Genomic DNA, 17,210 nt, shown 5'->3' with positions numbered 1-17,210 from the left:
CTGTAATCCCAGCACTTGGGAGGCCGAGGAGGGCAGACTGCCTGAGCTCAGGAGTTTGCAATCAGCCTGGGCAACATGGTGAAACTCCGTCTCTAATAAATGACAAAAAATTAGCCAGGAGGGGTGGCGTGCGCCTATAGTCCCAGCTATTCAGGAGGCTGAGGCAGGAGAATTGCTTGAATGCGGGAAGCGGAGGTTGCAATGAGCCGAGATCACACCACTGCACTCCAGTCTGGGCGACAGAGCAAGACTCCGTCTCAAAAAAAAAAAAAAAAGTGAGCAAAGGACATGAATAGTTTTCACAAGACATACAAGTGGCCAAAAAGCATCTGAAAAAATGTTCAATATCCCTAATCATAGGAGAAATGTAAATTAAAATCATGATGAGATATCATCTCATACCAGTCAGAATAGCTATTATTAAGACAAAAAATAGATTCTGGCAAGGATGTGGGGAAAAGGACCACTTATACACTGCTGATAGGCATGTAAATTAGTACAACCTTTATGGAAAGGAGTAGAGAGATTTCTCAAAGAACTAAAAATAGAACTACCATTCAGCTCAGCAATCCCACTAGTGGGTGTCTCTCCAAAGGAAAAGAAATCATTATTCTTCACATGTGCCCCCAAACCTAAAATAAAACTTTAAATTTTTTTTAAGAAAATCATTATATCAGAAAGATACCTGCACCCGTATGTTTATTGCAGCACTATTCACGATAGCAAGGTCATGGACCCAACTAAGTGTCCATCAACAGAGGACTGGATAAAGAAAATGTGGTGTACATATGTATAATGGAATACTACTCATCTATAAAAATGAATGAAATCATGTCTTTTGTAGAAATATGGATGAAACTATTATCTTAAGTGAAACTACTCAGACACAGAAAGTCAAATACCACATATTCTCACTTATAACTGGGAGCTAAATAATGTGAACACATGGACATAGAGTGTGAAGTAATTGTCACTGGAGACATGGAAGGGTGGGAAGGTGGGAGGTGGGTGAGGGATGAGAAATTACTTGATGGGTACAATGCACAATACTCAGGTGATGGTTACAGCAAAAGCCCAGACTTCACCAATAGGCAATATATTCAATGAACAAAACCGCACTTGTACCCCTTAAATTTATACAAAAAAAAAAAAAAGAGTTGTGACTTTGCTATTGTGAATAAAACTTTAAAAAAATTTTAAAGAATCGTGGGACTTGGAGCACCAAGCTTCACAGTATGCAAAGGATGAAGCCGTTAAACTTTAAGTATTTCCTCCCAGAACAACCTATAAACCCCAGAAGGGGGCAGCAGCGGTTCTATGAAAAAAGGGAGGAAACTCCAGCGGCCTTGCTACTGCAGGTGGAGCCTGTCCGTGCCCTCCAGCTTTATAGGGGTTGAGTTCAAGTGAACAGAGCAAACGCTGGCTGAGGACCCCACCCTGTGTTACGTGCTGCATCAGGTGCCAGACACAGACATGGGACCAGGTGGAATCTCCAGAAATATGCCTGTCAGCCTTCCTCTGACTCCAGCATCATCCCCTAACAGTCCCACCAAAACACACACGTGTTCATTAGTGTGCACGTGCAGATGTATGTGCCACCACTACACAATAGCCCCCAAAGGTCTCCACATCCCCCTTCATCCTCTCCATCCCCAAAGTGACTCCTTCTCTTTGCATTCTATCAGGAAAAGACATGACCAGTAAAACAAAAATTCTCAAACCGGCATCTCTACCCCATCCTATCATCCCAAAACAAACCCTCCTTGGTTAGATGTGTGCGGGAGACACCTACAAGGGAAACTGTTCATGTCCTGGCGCACGAGGGCAAAAAGGGTATAGTGACAAGTGCCCAAAGCAAACACCTCTCTAACATGTGCTCTACCTGCAAACTTACTAGCACTCTCTCCCTGCTTGACTTTTTCCAGTTACTTGACAATCTGATGGTTTCCCAAGAAAAAGACAAACCCATCCTTGGTCCAAAAAGATCACCAGGATAAGGACTCCAAGATCCTTCCAGAAGGTTCTTTACAAATACCAGGGCTGGCCTGTTCCACAAGCTTAATTGTTGAGGGAATTAAATGACCTCAATTAGGAAAAGCTGTTGAAATAGGGCCGGATGCATAGAATGGGCTCTATAAGTAGCAGATATTATTGTTGATTTCATTGCTATTATATGATATGAGAGAAACAAATGAAGCCTTAAAAACCACCATTTACAGATAAGCGCATTGCCCTCTCCATAAGATCTTTTCTCGGTTTCCTCATCCTCAAACTGCAGATAATTCCTACCTCAAAGATCAAATCATCAAGATCAAATAAGATCATGTATTTGGAGGTGAAACAAGGTTATTTTGAATTTGAATGAGATGGACGTGATCGTCCATTAGGAGAAAAGCATTTATTAGAGATTGTCCTCCTAGGGAAACAAAAGATGATTTGGTAGGAGGCATATGAGCTGAGGGAGAAACAGTCTCCTGTGTCACATACGAGATCTGACATTTTCATTAAACAGACAGGAACATCCTCAGGATGACAATCTGGTAATCCAGGAGTGTTAAGCTATCTCCATGATCCTTCCAGCAGTCTAGTGAAATGCTCCCCACCATGTCAAATGCTGCACCCACAGGCCACAGGCCACCTGCCTGACTGCACTTTGAAGTACTGCCTCCCCACAAACTCCTCCAGGAACTGTCGCACAGCAAGCCCGGGTGTCTTCACGCAGCCTCTACTTAGCAAGAAATCACAGAATCACAGAAAACTAGGAATATCTTGATTTAGATGGGCAATCAAGTGCAAGAATCAAAATACCAACTATTATTCTTGGATGACTACCTAACACAATTTGTTATTTTTTCCCCGTTTTCCTTTTTGCAAGTAATAAGGGCTCATTAAAGACGACATAGAAAATAAATGTACAAAAATAAAAAACTGAAATCGGCTGGATGCTGTGGTTCAAGCCTGTAATACCACAACTTTAGAAGGCTAACGTTTAGAATGTGGAAAGATGGCTTAAGTCCAGGAGTTCGAGACCAGCATGGGCAACAGAGCAAGACCTCTTCTCCCTAAACTTTCCAAAAAAAAAAGGAAATAAAAAAAAATTAAAATCGCTTTAAAACCTCACAAAATTCTAAAATAACAACTGAAAGCAAATCCAGTCTTTTTGCTATTCATTTTTCTTTGTTTTCCAAAATACAAAGACACATTATATCTCGATTTTTTTTTTCAGTTAATAATAGAAGGATTCTTCCATGTTATCAGACGTCTTCATAAACATTTTCAGGGGATCCAAGTGGATATACTATGGTTCACTCACCTAGTCCTCTAAAACAGTGGTCCTCAACCTTTTCAGCATAGGAATCGGTTTTGTGAAAGACAATTTTTCCATGAATGGGGAGGGGGATGACGGGTGGTTTCGGGATGAAACTGTTCCACCTCAGATCATCAGGCATTATATTCTCATAGGAAGTGCACAACCTAGATCCCTCACATGCACAATTCACAAGAGGGTTCACAGTCCTGTGAGAATTTAATGCCACTGCTGATCCGACAGGAGGCGGAACTCAGGCAATAATGTTTGCTCTCCTACTGCTCACCTCCTGCTGTGCGCTCGGGTTCCTAACAGGCCATGGACCAGTACCAGTCCACAGCCCAGGGTTTGGGGATCCCTGCTCTAAAACATATTTTGAATATTCCCTATTCTCCTCTTATATAAATAATGCTGCTACTCACATCTTTGGGGATAAAGCTTTTTCCATATTTAGGAATATTTAGGAATCCTCAGCTCCCAAGGCAATTACTAAATTAAAGAATTCACACCCTTTTAAATCTCTTGTTACATCTGGCCAGAGGGATTTCTGGCCAATAATATATATTTCATTTGCCAACATTTTTGTTACATGCACCCTTGCTAGAATTAAATATTATAATTTTTTAAATCTTTGCTAATATGATAGGTAAAATAATTAAATCTCTTTCTCAAAACATTTAGTAATTAGTGAAGATGGAAACGGTTTACTAGTTATATTTCTTCCCTAATTCTCTAATTCCTTCTTAAGAACATTTTTTGGTCAGATAACCTAGATAGTAACTCAGCCACGAAGATAAACGCTACCCCCTAATAAATGTTATTTTAAAATACTGTTCAAAAAGAAAATCAGATATTGCAATTAATTCCATATGAGAAGACACAATATTATTTTATTGAGATAATTACAACCTTTTTTTTTTTTTTTTTAATTTTTTTTGGAGCAGCGTATCCTGGCCTCAAGCCATCCTCCTGCCTCAGCCTCCCAAAGTGCTGGGATTACAGGCATGAGCCACCAGGCCTGGCCTATAAATCTCTCCTAGTAGTTTCAAGAACTGGGATTCATAAGAAACAAAAACTCAATGAAACTTCAAAATTGTATGCAAAAATTATGGTTATATACGTATCTATTTTTATGGAAAGCCTGTGCTTAGCTTTCATCAAAATCTTAAAACCACATCACAAAGTAGCTTCATGAACCAGAGGTTTAAAAAAAAAAAAAAAAAAAACCATGGCTGAAGTCTACCCACCCATGATGAATTACCATGAGACTAAAAACATGCTTTAAACTCGGTAAAACAAAAAAGGAAGTGCCAGGGTCATAGCTTCATCTCTTCCTGGTGTGCTTATGTGTGTGTACCTGTTTCTGGAGCTTGGTTCAAAAGAAAAAGCAGAGTTTCAGTCCTTGAGGGCAATTTTTGAGATGAGTGGGACAGAGGGTATTAAAATGAGTGGTTGCAGCCTGCAGTTTTATCGCAGTTCAGTGAGCTTCTATTGACTATCTAACATAAACCCAGCACTATAATAGATACAATGGTTTGAAGCAATGAATTATACAGGCCATAAAGGCTTCCATATCTACCTCTGGTTACTGCCATTGCTGCTATCCAAAATTTTTAGGCAACTCCTCCTTCATTCTATTCTCTACCTCTGCAGCCCTCCTTTCCCAAGAATTAATCCTATCTCTGACACAGCCCTGCCGCATATGGTTGTGTAGACTGCACACACATAGTTCTAGGTGACATCATTCACCCTGTAGTCTAAATTAAACAGTAGCATCCAAAGAGTTCTAATGCAACACTCTGCAACTCACTTGAGTCCACTTATTGCTACCCTTGTCCTGACATAGCACCCTAGTTCCAACAACGGGGCTTATGCCAAGCTAAGGCCAGTTTGCACCACATTTCTCATTTTGAATAATTAATTTCCCTCTTGATAAACTGCCTAATTCCCTTGACCTTCTATGAATGGGAAATGGGGAAATGGTGACCTCTGCTTGCCTAGTATCTCAAGAATTGAAATGTGATTCTGAACTTTTGCCCAGAACTGAGAACTGCTTACCTGCTGACAAGCTTGCTGAAATCACTGGCCTTTCTACCTGCTTAGATACCTGGTTATTTCCAGATCTTGGATTTTTGGTCACCATGAGCCATTTGCCAAGACACCCAGTTACCCCAAGTTGGTCTTTCCCAATAGAGTCAGACTTTCCTGGTTGTCTGTGATCACACCCTCTATATCATGGGTTCTGAACCAGGCTGCTCTTAGTTTTGTCTTTGCTTTTGGTTTACTTTTGTTTGTTTTTAGAGACAGGGATCTCATTGGGTTGCCCAGGCTGGTGTCGAACTCCTGGGCTCTAACAATCCTTCCATTTTAGCCTCTCAAAGTGCTGGGATTAGAGGTGTGAGCCACTCCTCCAGGCCTGGACCAGGCTGCTCGTCAACAACCCAAGTTGGTAAGTCTTGCTCCAGCACCTGGTGCTTCCTAGTTGGTTCCATAATTCATTGGATTTATTATGATCTTGCACAAATAATTTACCTTCAAAGTCTTCATTTTCCTGTATGTAAACTGGAGATAATTTCAGAGACGGCTGAGATTTAAGTGATAAAATTAGACTACTTATAGTACTTATACTACTACAGTGCTTATACTACAAAGTGATAAACTTTAACTTATACTACCTGTAAGTTGCTTAGCACTATGCCTGGGACATCTAGGTATCCAAAAAATGGTAGCTTTTTGTTAACAGAAAAGACTACTACAGTGTGAGAAATCACAGGGTACAAATTATACATAAATGTGACATCTGAGTTAAACAGTTAAACGACCAATACCTAAGTGGTTAGAATCTAACCCAAGTCTTTCTCTTCTGTCTAGGGAGTCTTCTCCACCACGATCTGCCTGCTCTTTGGTCTAGCTCTCTTAGATACTCAAGATGAACGGTTGTATCTGGCAGATTTACTGAGCATAACCTTGGGGAGCAGGTCAGAAGGACACTTTGGCATGGTGGGTAAAACTGCCAGCACCTTAGGACCAAACTCTACCAGCAGTCATGTTATTTCACCAGTTGTGTAAAACACAATTTTTATTTATTTATTTATTTATTTATTTTATTTTTTGAGACAGAGTCTCACTCTGTTTCCCAGGCTGGAGTGCAGTGGTGTGATCTCGGCTCACTGAAACCTCCGCCTCCTGGGTTCAAGCGATTCTCCTGCCTCAGCCTACCGAGCAGCTGGGATTACAGGTGTGCACCACCACACCCAGCTAATTTTTGTATTTTTAGAAGAGACAGGGTTTCACTACGTTGGCCAGGCTGATTTCAAACTCCTAACCTCGGGTGATCTGCCCGCCTCGGCCTCCCGAAGTCCCAGGATTACAGGCGTGAGCCACCGTGCCTGGCCTAAAACACAATTCTTACTTAGAACAAATGACTGACATACAAATTGTCAGTTAAACTTATTCAGAGTTAGGTATTTGGTAGATTTTTATCCCCAAAATGAGTAAGTTTTGAGCTTTCAAAGCAAAAACTAGAATTTCAAAAAACTTCCAGCTACCTCCATGAGCTTAATAGTTTTCTACACTCAAAGACTGTTAATGGTATTAGTGGTGATATCTTAATGATGTGATTTTGGATAGTACATAATAAAATGTGTCAACATTTTGAATATCTGCACACCTCAGTGAAACCATTATTTTCCAAATGACCAATGCATGCTGTTAAAAACCATGCATGGATAAAAGTATCTATTCAAAGCGCAAAACTGACCAATGGATTTTAATGTAAGAGTATAAGAATTTCTTGATATGGCTTCAGATTCTACATTGCACCTAAACATTAAGAAATTAACATTTGTCAAGTTTTGGTATAGAATCAAAGAATATCCACAATTATCTAAAAAGGCTATTAAAATATTCCTTTTTTTCCAAATACACATCTGTGTGAGGCCAGATTTTCTCCATATTCTGCAATCAAAACAACATATGGCCACAGATAGAATGCAGAAGCAGATAGGAGAATCCTGTTGTCTTCTATTATGCCAGCCATTAAAGATAGATGTGCAAAACTGTAAAAACAATACTATTCTTGCTATTTTTTAGAAATACATTTTTTCACAAAATCTGTTTTGTGAACTTATAATGAGTTTACGACTGCCTTTTTTTTTTTTTGAGACAGGGTCTTTGAAAGGTCTTGATCTGTCACCCAGGCCAGAGTGCAGCGGCAAGATCATAGCTCACTGCACCCTCAAACTCCGGGGCTCAAATGATCCTCCTGCCTCAGCCTCCCGTGTAGCTGGGACTACAGGCGCATCCCATGGTGCCCAGTTTTATAGCTGCTATTTTTAATGAATTGATAAATATTTTAAATGATTTTTAATCTCTTCTCTTTCCATTGGTTTTGAGTTAGGTGCTATGAACAGATTTGTTCTCCCTCTCGTTTATTTATTCTGTGTGACACTAGTGTTCTCTTATCCCAGAAATGTGGGAAGCGGAAGGAATGGAAGATGAGGTGATTAGAATCTTCTGGTAATTGTGCGTACACTCATGTAGATTATCTTTGAAACATTTTTTGGTTGTGTTTCATGTTTCCCAAATTACTGTCTTCAGTCCAAAGCTCTCTCCTGAACTCAACCAGCACAATTATTCACTTAACAAATATTTATTTAGTGTCAGCAACACGCCAAGCAGTGTGTATCCACAATGGTCTTCATAACACGTCTCCTTGGATGTCCAGCAGGCACTGTAAACTCTGAACCACCCATGCTAACCTTGTTTCCTCCCATGCTCCTGTCACAATGACTGGTGCCATGAGCCACTCTGAGGCTCAGGCCAAACATCCGGGCATTCTCCTCACCTGTCCTCTCTCCCTTCATCCAACCGACTCTCAAGTCCTAGAAAATATACCTTTTTAACATCTCTCAAATTTTCCACTTTTCTCCATCTACCCTCATTCAGGCTTCCTTTATCCCTCACTAAATTATTAACAACAGCCTTCAAACTGTTCTCTCTCATCCTATCTTAGCCTTTTTTCCTCTGTCCCCCACACTGCACAGGGCCAGGCAATCCTTGACAGCATGTCATTAAAAGGGCTGGGGTTGAAGATCATCATCTTCGTTTCACAGATGAAGAAAAGAGGCTCTGGAAGTTAAATAACTTGCCCAGGCGATATTTTTTAATGGCAAGGCAGATCAGATCACGCCCTCTGTTTAACCTCTAAGGGCATTAATTCTTTTTTTTTAAGACGGCGTCTCACTGTGTCACTCAGGCTGGAGTGCAATGGTGTGATCTTGGCTCACTGCAACCTCCGCCTCCCGGGTTCAAGCGATTCTCCTGCCTCAGCCTCCCAAGTAGCTGGGAATATAGGCACCCGCCACCACGCCCAGCTAATTTTTATATTTTTAATAGAGAAGGGGTTTCACCATGTTGGCCAGGATGGTCTCGATCTGTTGACCTCATGATCCACCTGCCTGGGCCTCCCAAAGTGCTGGGATTACAGGCATGAGCCACCGCACCTGGCCTCTAAGGGCATTAATTCTAAGGATAAAATACAAGCTCTTCAGTAAGGCATATGAGGGTCCTCCGTGCCTAACTGTCCAGCCTCCTTTTTGCCCTATGCTCCTTTTATTACCAGGCTTTAAAAAAATCCTCCTATTTCCTTTGCCTGGGCCACTTTTCCCCCCAACAGACTGAGCTTAGCTGTATCTTTCTTCAGGAACCCTTCCCTGACTGCCTAAGACTGAGTGAGGAGCCCTGCTTATGGTTCATGTTTCAGTCTAACGGTAGAAGAACTCATCATACCTTTTTTATTTTGTATTCCCCTGCCTGCTTCAGGGAGGACCTGTAATACATTTCATTACTGTCACATTCTGCATTTCCTGCTAGGGTCACTTGACCTCCTAAATTTTTTTCTCAATTTGCATACATTAGATCAACTCTTTGTGCTGTAAAGTTCTTCATCACACACCCACCATTACAATGTCATATAGAATTGTTTCACTTGTCTGCAAACTCCCTTGTGCTCCATCTCCCCCAACACTCCCTCCCCCGTACGATGCCACAGTTTAACTGCCTATGGACTTGATGAGCTCTCTGTCTCTCTCTCTCTCTCTCTCTCCTCTCTCTCTCTTTCTCTCTCTCTCTCGGGTTCAGGATCTGTTCTGTTTAACCTGGTGTCCCCCACCTGAGACAAAAATGCCCAGCCCTCTCAGGATGCTCTACAAATATCTGTTGAATGTCAGAACTACAAACTTGTGGTGCACCTACAGGTTAAACCTTGTCCCTGAGTGGCAGTGGTGGTGGTGAATTAGTCGCTCTGATGCCCATGGCAGCCCTTTCCACAGCTCCAGTTCGCTCCCAGGCCCCCACTCCACTGTCTCCTCCTGGATGGCATGTGCTTGTCCAAATGGATGTAGCTCCAAGATGACTAAGTCATTCAAACACCTGCCGGGCTCGGGCGGAAGGAGTTGTGACAGGAATTGCTGCCCAAGAAATGGGAAAGGGGACCAGCCCCTTGGGGAAGGGAGGCTGCGTAACAGGGCACGACACTCGCAGCAGAGAAGAAAGGGCGGTGGAAACTCGAAAAGCTTTAGTGGGAAACCCCACCTAAAACCAACCTGCTTACTTGTCAGTGTTTTATTTCTGTTTTTTGTTTTGTTTTGTTTTTTTGAGACAGTCTCACTCTGTCACCCAGGCTGGAGTGCAGTGGTATGATCTCGGCTCACTGCAACCTCTGCCTCCCAGGTTCAAGCAATTCTCCTGCCTCAGCCTCCTGAGTAGATGGGAATACAGACGCCACCACATCCAGCTTTTTTTTTTGTATTTTTAGTAAAGACAGGGTTTCACCATGTTGACCAGGCTGGTCTCAAACTCCTGACCTCATGTGATCCACCCACCTCGGGCTCCCAAAGTGCTGGGATTCCAGGTGTTGAGTCACCACGCCTAGCCTTAAATGTCAGTTTTAATACTGAAAGTCCAGCATCACCACGAGGCTGTGAATCAAGGCAGTCTCTGTGTACTGCGAGGCAGGCTGGGTTAGGACTTGGCCCTGAAAGTCTAGTCCCTGCTTGGAAATCTGCCTTTCTAGTTCCTATGACTTTAGAAGGAGTTGGGAGAACTCCAGAGCTGTGGGTGGAGGGGAGAAGCTCCTGATAAGTGAACCATCAGAGCCTGAACAATGGCTTCCTCTGTGCAGCTGGCTCTGCACCTGGTGCCTGCACAGGGTCCTCTGTGCTTTTGTCCTTCCGCACACAGTGATGTCCACACACAGACGAGACTTATAAATACCCTCCAAAGGAGAAGTGAAATCACTGACCAGTTCTCCTTTTCTCTGCTTAGCTGGAGCCCAGCAGCTGACAGCAACTGGTACACACTCACATTCCTCAGTAGAGCGGCTCAACCTGCTTTCATTATTTTATGGTTGGGAAGCTTTTGGCAAACATCCTGTTTAGGATGAAATGGGACTCAGACTGACTCTCAGGGGCTAAATTTATTGCCTAGAAACTTCAAGCAAATGAAAAGAGAAAGCAAAGGAAAGGACAGGGCCTATCAGTGCACCATTCACAGAAACGGAACGCTGGAGTCTTCTGGAAGGCAGCATTTTACCTGTACGTAGAAGGTCCTGGAGCTTGTTATTATTTCAAACAGGTTGTCTCTCATTAGGAGATCACTAGACAGAGAAAGAGAAAGAATGTTATGGCCTGCTGGCATACACACAGAGGACTCGATATGTCCTGTTAAGACCCCAGTGCCCTCTACCATAAAAAAGGAAGATGGGTGGGGGGTGGTTCCAAGCCATTCTTCCTTCAGCTCCTGCCTTGAAAAGCACTCCAGGGGTTACCTCTAGCTTCACTTCCCAGAGGGTCTCAGGAGGCTTTGCCATCCAGATGGGCCCTCCCCAGGCCCCTCTCCCACCAGCAGTTCTAACAAGCTCCTTTCCCTCCAAAACCTCCTGCCTAATATCCAACCCCCCTCCCACCATCTCCTACAGTTTCCTTCTTTCCTGCCTCCCTCCTTCCCTCTAAGGTATATGAGATGCTTTGTGGGAAGCACTGTTCTGGGTGCTTTTTTGCAGATTATTTCATCTAATCTTCACAACAGCCCTGGGGGGCACTTAAGACTTCCCCCATTTGACAGATGAGGAAACCCAGACCCACACTCAGAGTCAGAGCTTAAATGACTCCTCCAAGTTACCAGAGATTTGGAACCCAGGTCTGACTCCAGAGTCTCTGCTTTATTTATCTATATTTTTGAGACAGGGTCTTGCTCTGTTGCCCAGGCTGGAGTACAGTGGTGCAATCATGGCTCACTGGGACTACAGGCACATGCCACCACTCCTGGCTAATTTTTGTGTTTGTCGTAGAGACATGGTGTTTCCATGTTGCTCAGGCTGGTCTTGAACTCATGAGTTCAAGCAATCTGCCTGCCTCAGCTTCCCAAAGTCCTGGGATTACAGGCATGAGCCACCGAACCCGGTGAGCTTGTGCTTTTAATTACTCCACTGCCACTGGCCTCTCCTAAGGAAGACAACTCTCCACTCCCTAAACCGTCTCCTCCATCCACACAGCAGCCCCATCAACTTCACTCAGCTCCTGCTCCTTGCCTCACTGTGTGGGGCCCAGGAGACAAAGAGCTAAGGAGGAGGAAAGCAAGGGGAGAGGAGATGACTTCAGAGCACTCCTTCGGGGACACTGCTGGGTGTGGGTTTTGGAAAAGAAATCCTGACTTCTGCAAGGAAGAGGGCAGGGAGTAGCTGATGCTCAGTAACAAACCTCAAAGCAGCCCAAGTTATTTCCCATTGTTAAATGCCTGCTGCGTATGTCCCTAGCCACTGTGGGGAGTACATAAGGAGTAAAAGATCTAATTCCTACCCAATGAAAGAACATAAGGGCCAGGCGTGGTGGCTGACGCCTGTAATCCCAGCATTTGGGAGGCCAAGGTGGGCAAATCACTTGAGTTCTAGGCCAGCCTGGGCAACATGGTGAACCTTGTCTCTACAAAAAAAATACAAAACTGAGTTGGGTGTGGTGGCACACATCTATAGTCCCAGCTACTCAGGAGGCTGAGGTGGGGAGGATCACCAGAGCCTGGGAGGCAGAGGCTGCAGTGAACTGAGACTGCACTACTGCACTCCAGCCTGGGGGACAGAGCAAGACTCTATCTCAAAAAAAAAAAAGAACATAAGGAAGCAAAACTGTACCATCAGATGTTAGATTGTGTGTTACATGCCAAGAGTTGGAAAGGACTAGATCACAGGTGGGGTCGGCTTCATGAATAAGAAACCCTGCAAGAAAATGGCAGGGGCTCGGCCAGTGCCACAGGTACCTGGGCAAAGGAGTGCATGAGACCAGAGAGCCATGAGCAAGAAAAACAGGAGAGGGGCCAGACAGACCTTGAGTGAATCCTGACTACATGTAGGGAAGAGATATTTGAAAATGTTGTAAAAACCTTGGGGAGCCTTTGTGACCCCAAGTATAAAACAGAGATAAATGAGAGGACCCCCTTGATCAGGCTGGTCACTACAAAGACCAGTTAGTTATAAAGTACAGAAGGCATCTGGCATAATGTGTGTCACAGAATAGTCACGTGAAGCACATTTCACCAACTATGATTACTTTCTGAGCTTCTGAATAAAAAATGCTTCTTTCTGGCTAAAATGTCTTAACCTTTCAAATTCTACTCATGCATAGCCAGTAAAGTCACATAAACAACTACTGAGGAGGTGAAAGAAAAGCAGGTGGGAAATCCCCACTCCTTTCACATCTACTTCTCAGGGTGGGAAGGGCGGGAGGGGGCGAGGGATAAAAGACTATGCATTGGGCAGCGGGGACACTGCTGCGGACGAGTGCACCACAATCTCAGAAATCACCACTGAAGAACTTTTCCATGCAATCAAACACCACCCGTTCCCCAAAAACTACTGAAATTTTAAAAATTTAAAATATGTGTGTGTATGTGTATGTGTATATATGTGTGTGTGTGTGTGTGTGTGTGTGTGTGTGTGTATATATATATTTTTTTTTTTTTTGAGATAGAGTTTCACTCTTGTTGCCCGGGCTGGAGTGCAATGGTACGATCTCGGCTCACTGCAACCTCTGCCTCTCAGGTTCAAGCGATTCTCCTGCCTCAGCTTCCCGAGTAGCCGGGATGACAGGTGTCCACCACCACATCTGGCTGGCTTTTTGTATTTTTAGTAGAGATGAGGTTTTGCTATGTTGGCCAGGCTTGTCTCAATCTCCTGGCCTCAGATGATCCACCCACCTGGGCCTCCCAAAGTACTGGTATTGGATTATTCCAGCACTTTGGAGATCCCTTGTCTCAATCTCCTGGCTTCAGATGATCCACTCACCTGGGCCTCCCAAAGTGCTTGGCTGGTGGCTGTGAGCCACCAGGCCCGGCCTAAAAAGATACATATATATATTTTTAAAACAGCACCAGGCTACATGGAGCCTTTCAACTCAATTCTAATTCACTTGAACAAATATTCATTGATTATCAAGATGTCCTAACCCCTGGACTGGGTTCCAGGGAAGCCAAGCAGTCTAACAGGCATGGAAGCTGCGGAGCCCCAAGGACCTCCTTCCCTGCTAGTCCCTGACTTCTTTAATTCAGTTTAGTGTGACTCTGGCAGAGTTAGAGAGTTAGGGAAAGTTCAAGGCACTCTTAGGATTTAACCCTAAGTTTCTTATGGTTCTCTGAGCTTCCCCCGTGTGCCCAGGTGGTCTCACATCTGCAAGGGCCCTCCAGGGTCAGGTACAATCAAGGATCTCATCACGCCCAGTCTTTCCTCTGCCTACTTCTGGAGCCATACTTCTGGGATTTCCATATATAGCTACTTTCCTGAATTATAAATAGTCACTGGGAACCTCCCCAATCTTCTGTACTCTGCAACTGCCATTTGCAAGACTTGGGAGAATGTTTCTGTCTCTGCCTCCTTGGGTCACACAGCACGTTGTTTTCACGCAAGACTGTTTGTGCCTTCATGGGAGAAGAGTCAGCCTATTGTGAACAGCTTTCCTGATGATATCTGAGGGTTCTGCTTCCACAAGCCATGAGATGGAGGGACACAAACACCCAGTCTCTAAAGACTGCAGATTGGTGGCCAGAAAGAGGGTTTCTGGATGCCCCAATACCCTTGGGGTCTCTAAAGATTCGTTCTATAGGCATCTGTATTTGGTGTTGGACCTGGGAGATCCCTTGCCAAGTCCCAAACTCATCCTATGTAATGCGACACTTGGAAGATAACTATTTCCTAGAGGACAGAGGAATCCCTTTAAAATACCTGTTCTTCTTTCCCAGTGGGAGTAACACAGAGATGCTATGAATCACCTGTGTTAATGGGACATCAGGGTCAAAAGGAGGAGAAAAGGCATAAGAAGGTCAGGGAAGAGGCACTGGTACAGTGATCTGACCAGAAGCACTGAGGTGAATGACCTAGAGGCCTGGTCTCTCCTCTGAGCCTGAGTTCCGCTAGGAATTGAGCACCTAATCCTAATACCTGAGAAGCTTTGGAGCCCCACTCTTTGTTTCTATATGCTTTCTTTTTGCCCACCCAGAAACTATTACATGGGCCTATCTGCTGAGGAGCCAGAGTAAGGTATGGGAAGAGGGCAAATGCGCCCAGGGCGGTCTTCTCCCTGTGTTAGCTTGGATACAGTGAGTCAGTCACAAGGTGTTAGTTAGGCTCCTCTGCCTGGCTCTTGGAAGATCATGACTCTTGCATAGAGTCTCTGAAGGGTAGTAAAGGGAGATTTAAGAGGACAAATGGAGGTTTGGATCAGAAGAGAAAAAACAGACACAATTACCCAGACTTGACTAGACATTCATGGGTCTTGAGAACATCCTTAAGAAATATAGTGCGCAGTGGTTCTCGGTCCTGGTGGAAAAACAGAAAGACAGGTAAGTGAGGCTGTCTGTGACATATCATGATCAAGACCAGCTGATGAATACCCCTTTCTCAGAGATGGCTGGCTAAAATCAGGTTGACAAATAACCTGGTCTCAAAATAATCATCAAGAGAAAAAAAAATCTGGCTGGGCAGAGTGGTTCGTGCCTGTACTACCAGGACTTTGGAAGGCCAAGGCTGGAGGACAGATTGAGGCCAGGAGTTCAAGACCAGCCTGGGCAACATCGTGAAATCCTGTCTCTACAAAAAATCCACCACTGTGCTCCAGCCTAGGTGACAGGTGACAGAGAAAGACCCTGTCTCCAAAAACAAGAAAAAAGACAAAACAAATCTAAGAAGATGCTGTGTAGCTGTGATTCTGACCACACAGCAACTCACTGCAGAGAGGACATTTTACTGTCACTGTAAAGATGTGTGCACGGAATGGATGGAGATAAGACAGAGGTGCCTTTGAAGTCTTTGTGTGCCCACATCTCCACTCATGCACACTCTCCTGTGGGTGTGCATCTGTGCACCTCTTAGTTTCCGTGACCTCTCAGAAGGGCAGCAAAGCTACTACAAACCTGCTCACACTTGAAGTAGCAGATGGTAAAGTCATCAAGTGCAAAGAAGCGACGTTTCCAGCTCTTCCGCTGTAATAAAAAAATAAAAGGCAGAACATGAGCAAGAGGTGCCTAGCATTGTGGAGGGTGTTCTCATGCTAAGCTCCCAGGGACCCAGCCCCCTGGAAATCCGGCCCCCACATTCAGCAGGGGAAAAGGCTTCTTCATATCAGGCGCAACACCTCTGACAGGCGGGGGCCAATGGTCAGTCACAAAAATCTCACCCTCAAAGGTGGAGGCTCCATGGAGGACTGAGGCACCTCCTGTCAATGTCCTCTCACCTCTGCTGTGACTACAGCCACTGGTTCTGAGGAGTCGCCAGAACCCCAGGTTAGCCCCTGTGCTGACACTCACCACATTCCCTTGCTTCACGCAGTAACCACTCTTAATGAGGGGAGGCCCGGTGGAAGCACGGCAGCCTGACGTGGGGATGTAACTCTGAGACCTTCGAAGGATGGCGTGGGAGCCAGGCTCACTCCCTTCCTGCCCATCCCCACCGTTCTGCAAGGAAACAGTGTCAGGATCAGCGCCTCCCTGCCTCTATGCAGCCATAGCCCCATCCACCTCCCCGCGCCTGAATCTCTGGCCTCTTTGCCCTAAGTCAAAGAAGAAATAAATGGTGGGCACAGTGGCTCACCCCTGTGATCCCAACACTTTGGGAGGCCAAGGCGGGAGGATCGCTTGAGCCCAGGAGTTCTAGACCAGCCTGGGCAACACAGTGAGACCTGTTGCCCAGGTCTACAAAAAAAATTAAAAACTGTTTTAAAATTTTTGTTTAATTTTCATTTTAAAATTTAAAAATTAAAAAAAAGAATTACCCAGGCGTGTAGTCCCAGCTACTCAGGAAGCAGAGGTGGGGGGATGGCTTGAGCCCAGGAGTCTGACGCTGCAGTGAGCCATGATTGCACCACTGCACTTCAGTCTGGGCAACAGAGTGAGACCCTGTCTAAAAAAATTAAATAACAACATGGCAAAACCCCATCTCCACCAAAAAATAAAAAAAATTAGCCAGGCACGGTGGCTCATGCCTATAGCCCCAGATGAGGTGGCAGGATCCCTTGAGCCTGGGAAGGCTGAGGTAGGAGGACTGCATGAGCCTAGGAGGCGGAGGCTGCAGTGAGTCGTGATTATGTGTATCTGCACTTCAGCCTGGGTTACAGAGTGACACCCCATCTCAAAAAAAAAAAAAAAAACTTACATAAATATAAATAATTAAAACAGGAAAATAAACCTTTCCTTTGCTCTGTCATGCACTTTACTGGGTACTTTCACAGAACCAGCATCAGGGAGATTGGGCCGACCCAGAAGAAAGGGAAGGACAGAGAATGTGAACCAGGAGGGACACCGGGCTGGTTTCCAGCCTTGTTTGCCTTCGTCTATCCCATTTCCTACAGGTTTCACAAACCCT

At 44.5% G+C, this 17,210-nt stretch overlaps 1 protein-coding gene across 6 annotated transcripts in view; it reads right to left on the bottom strand.

The window, feature by feature from the left end:
* The window catches only part of PLEKHA2 (pleckstrin homology domain containing A2), a 94,094-nt gene that overhangs the window by 5,637 nt on the left and 71,247 nt on the right, over positions 1-17,210 (bottom strand). For all 6 annotated transcript variants that reach the window (XM_033231650.1, XM_033231637.1, XM_033231646.1 and 3 more), the window contains 4 exons: positions 16,157-16,303; positions 15,764-15,832; positions 15,100-15,170; positions 10,901-10,964 (listed from right to left, as the gene is read on the bottom strand). In XM_033231650.1, the coding sequence (XP_033087541.1) occupies positions 10,901-10,964; positions 15,100-15,170; positions 15,764-15,832; positions 16,157-16,303 (351 nt within the window). The remainder of the gene's footprint in view (positions 1-10,900; positions 10,965-15,099; positions 15,171-15,763; positions 15,833-16,156; positions 16,304-17,210) is intronic.

Source organism: Trachypithecus francoisi, unplaced genomic scaffold, assembly GCF_009764315.1.
Source record: "Trachypithecus francoisi isolate TF-2019V2 unplaced genomic scaffold, Tfra_2.0 Contig01440, whole genome shotgun sequence".
NCBI lineage: Eukaryota > Metazoa > Chordata > Mammalia > Primates > Cercopithecidae > Trachypithecus > Trachypithecus francoisi.
Note: the sequence above shows the minus strand (reverse complement) of the source record. Positions and strands in the feature narration are given on the sequence as shown.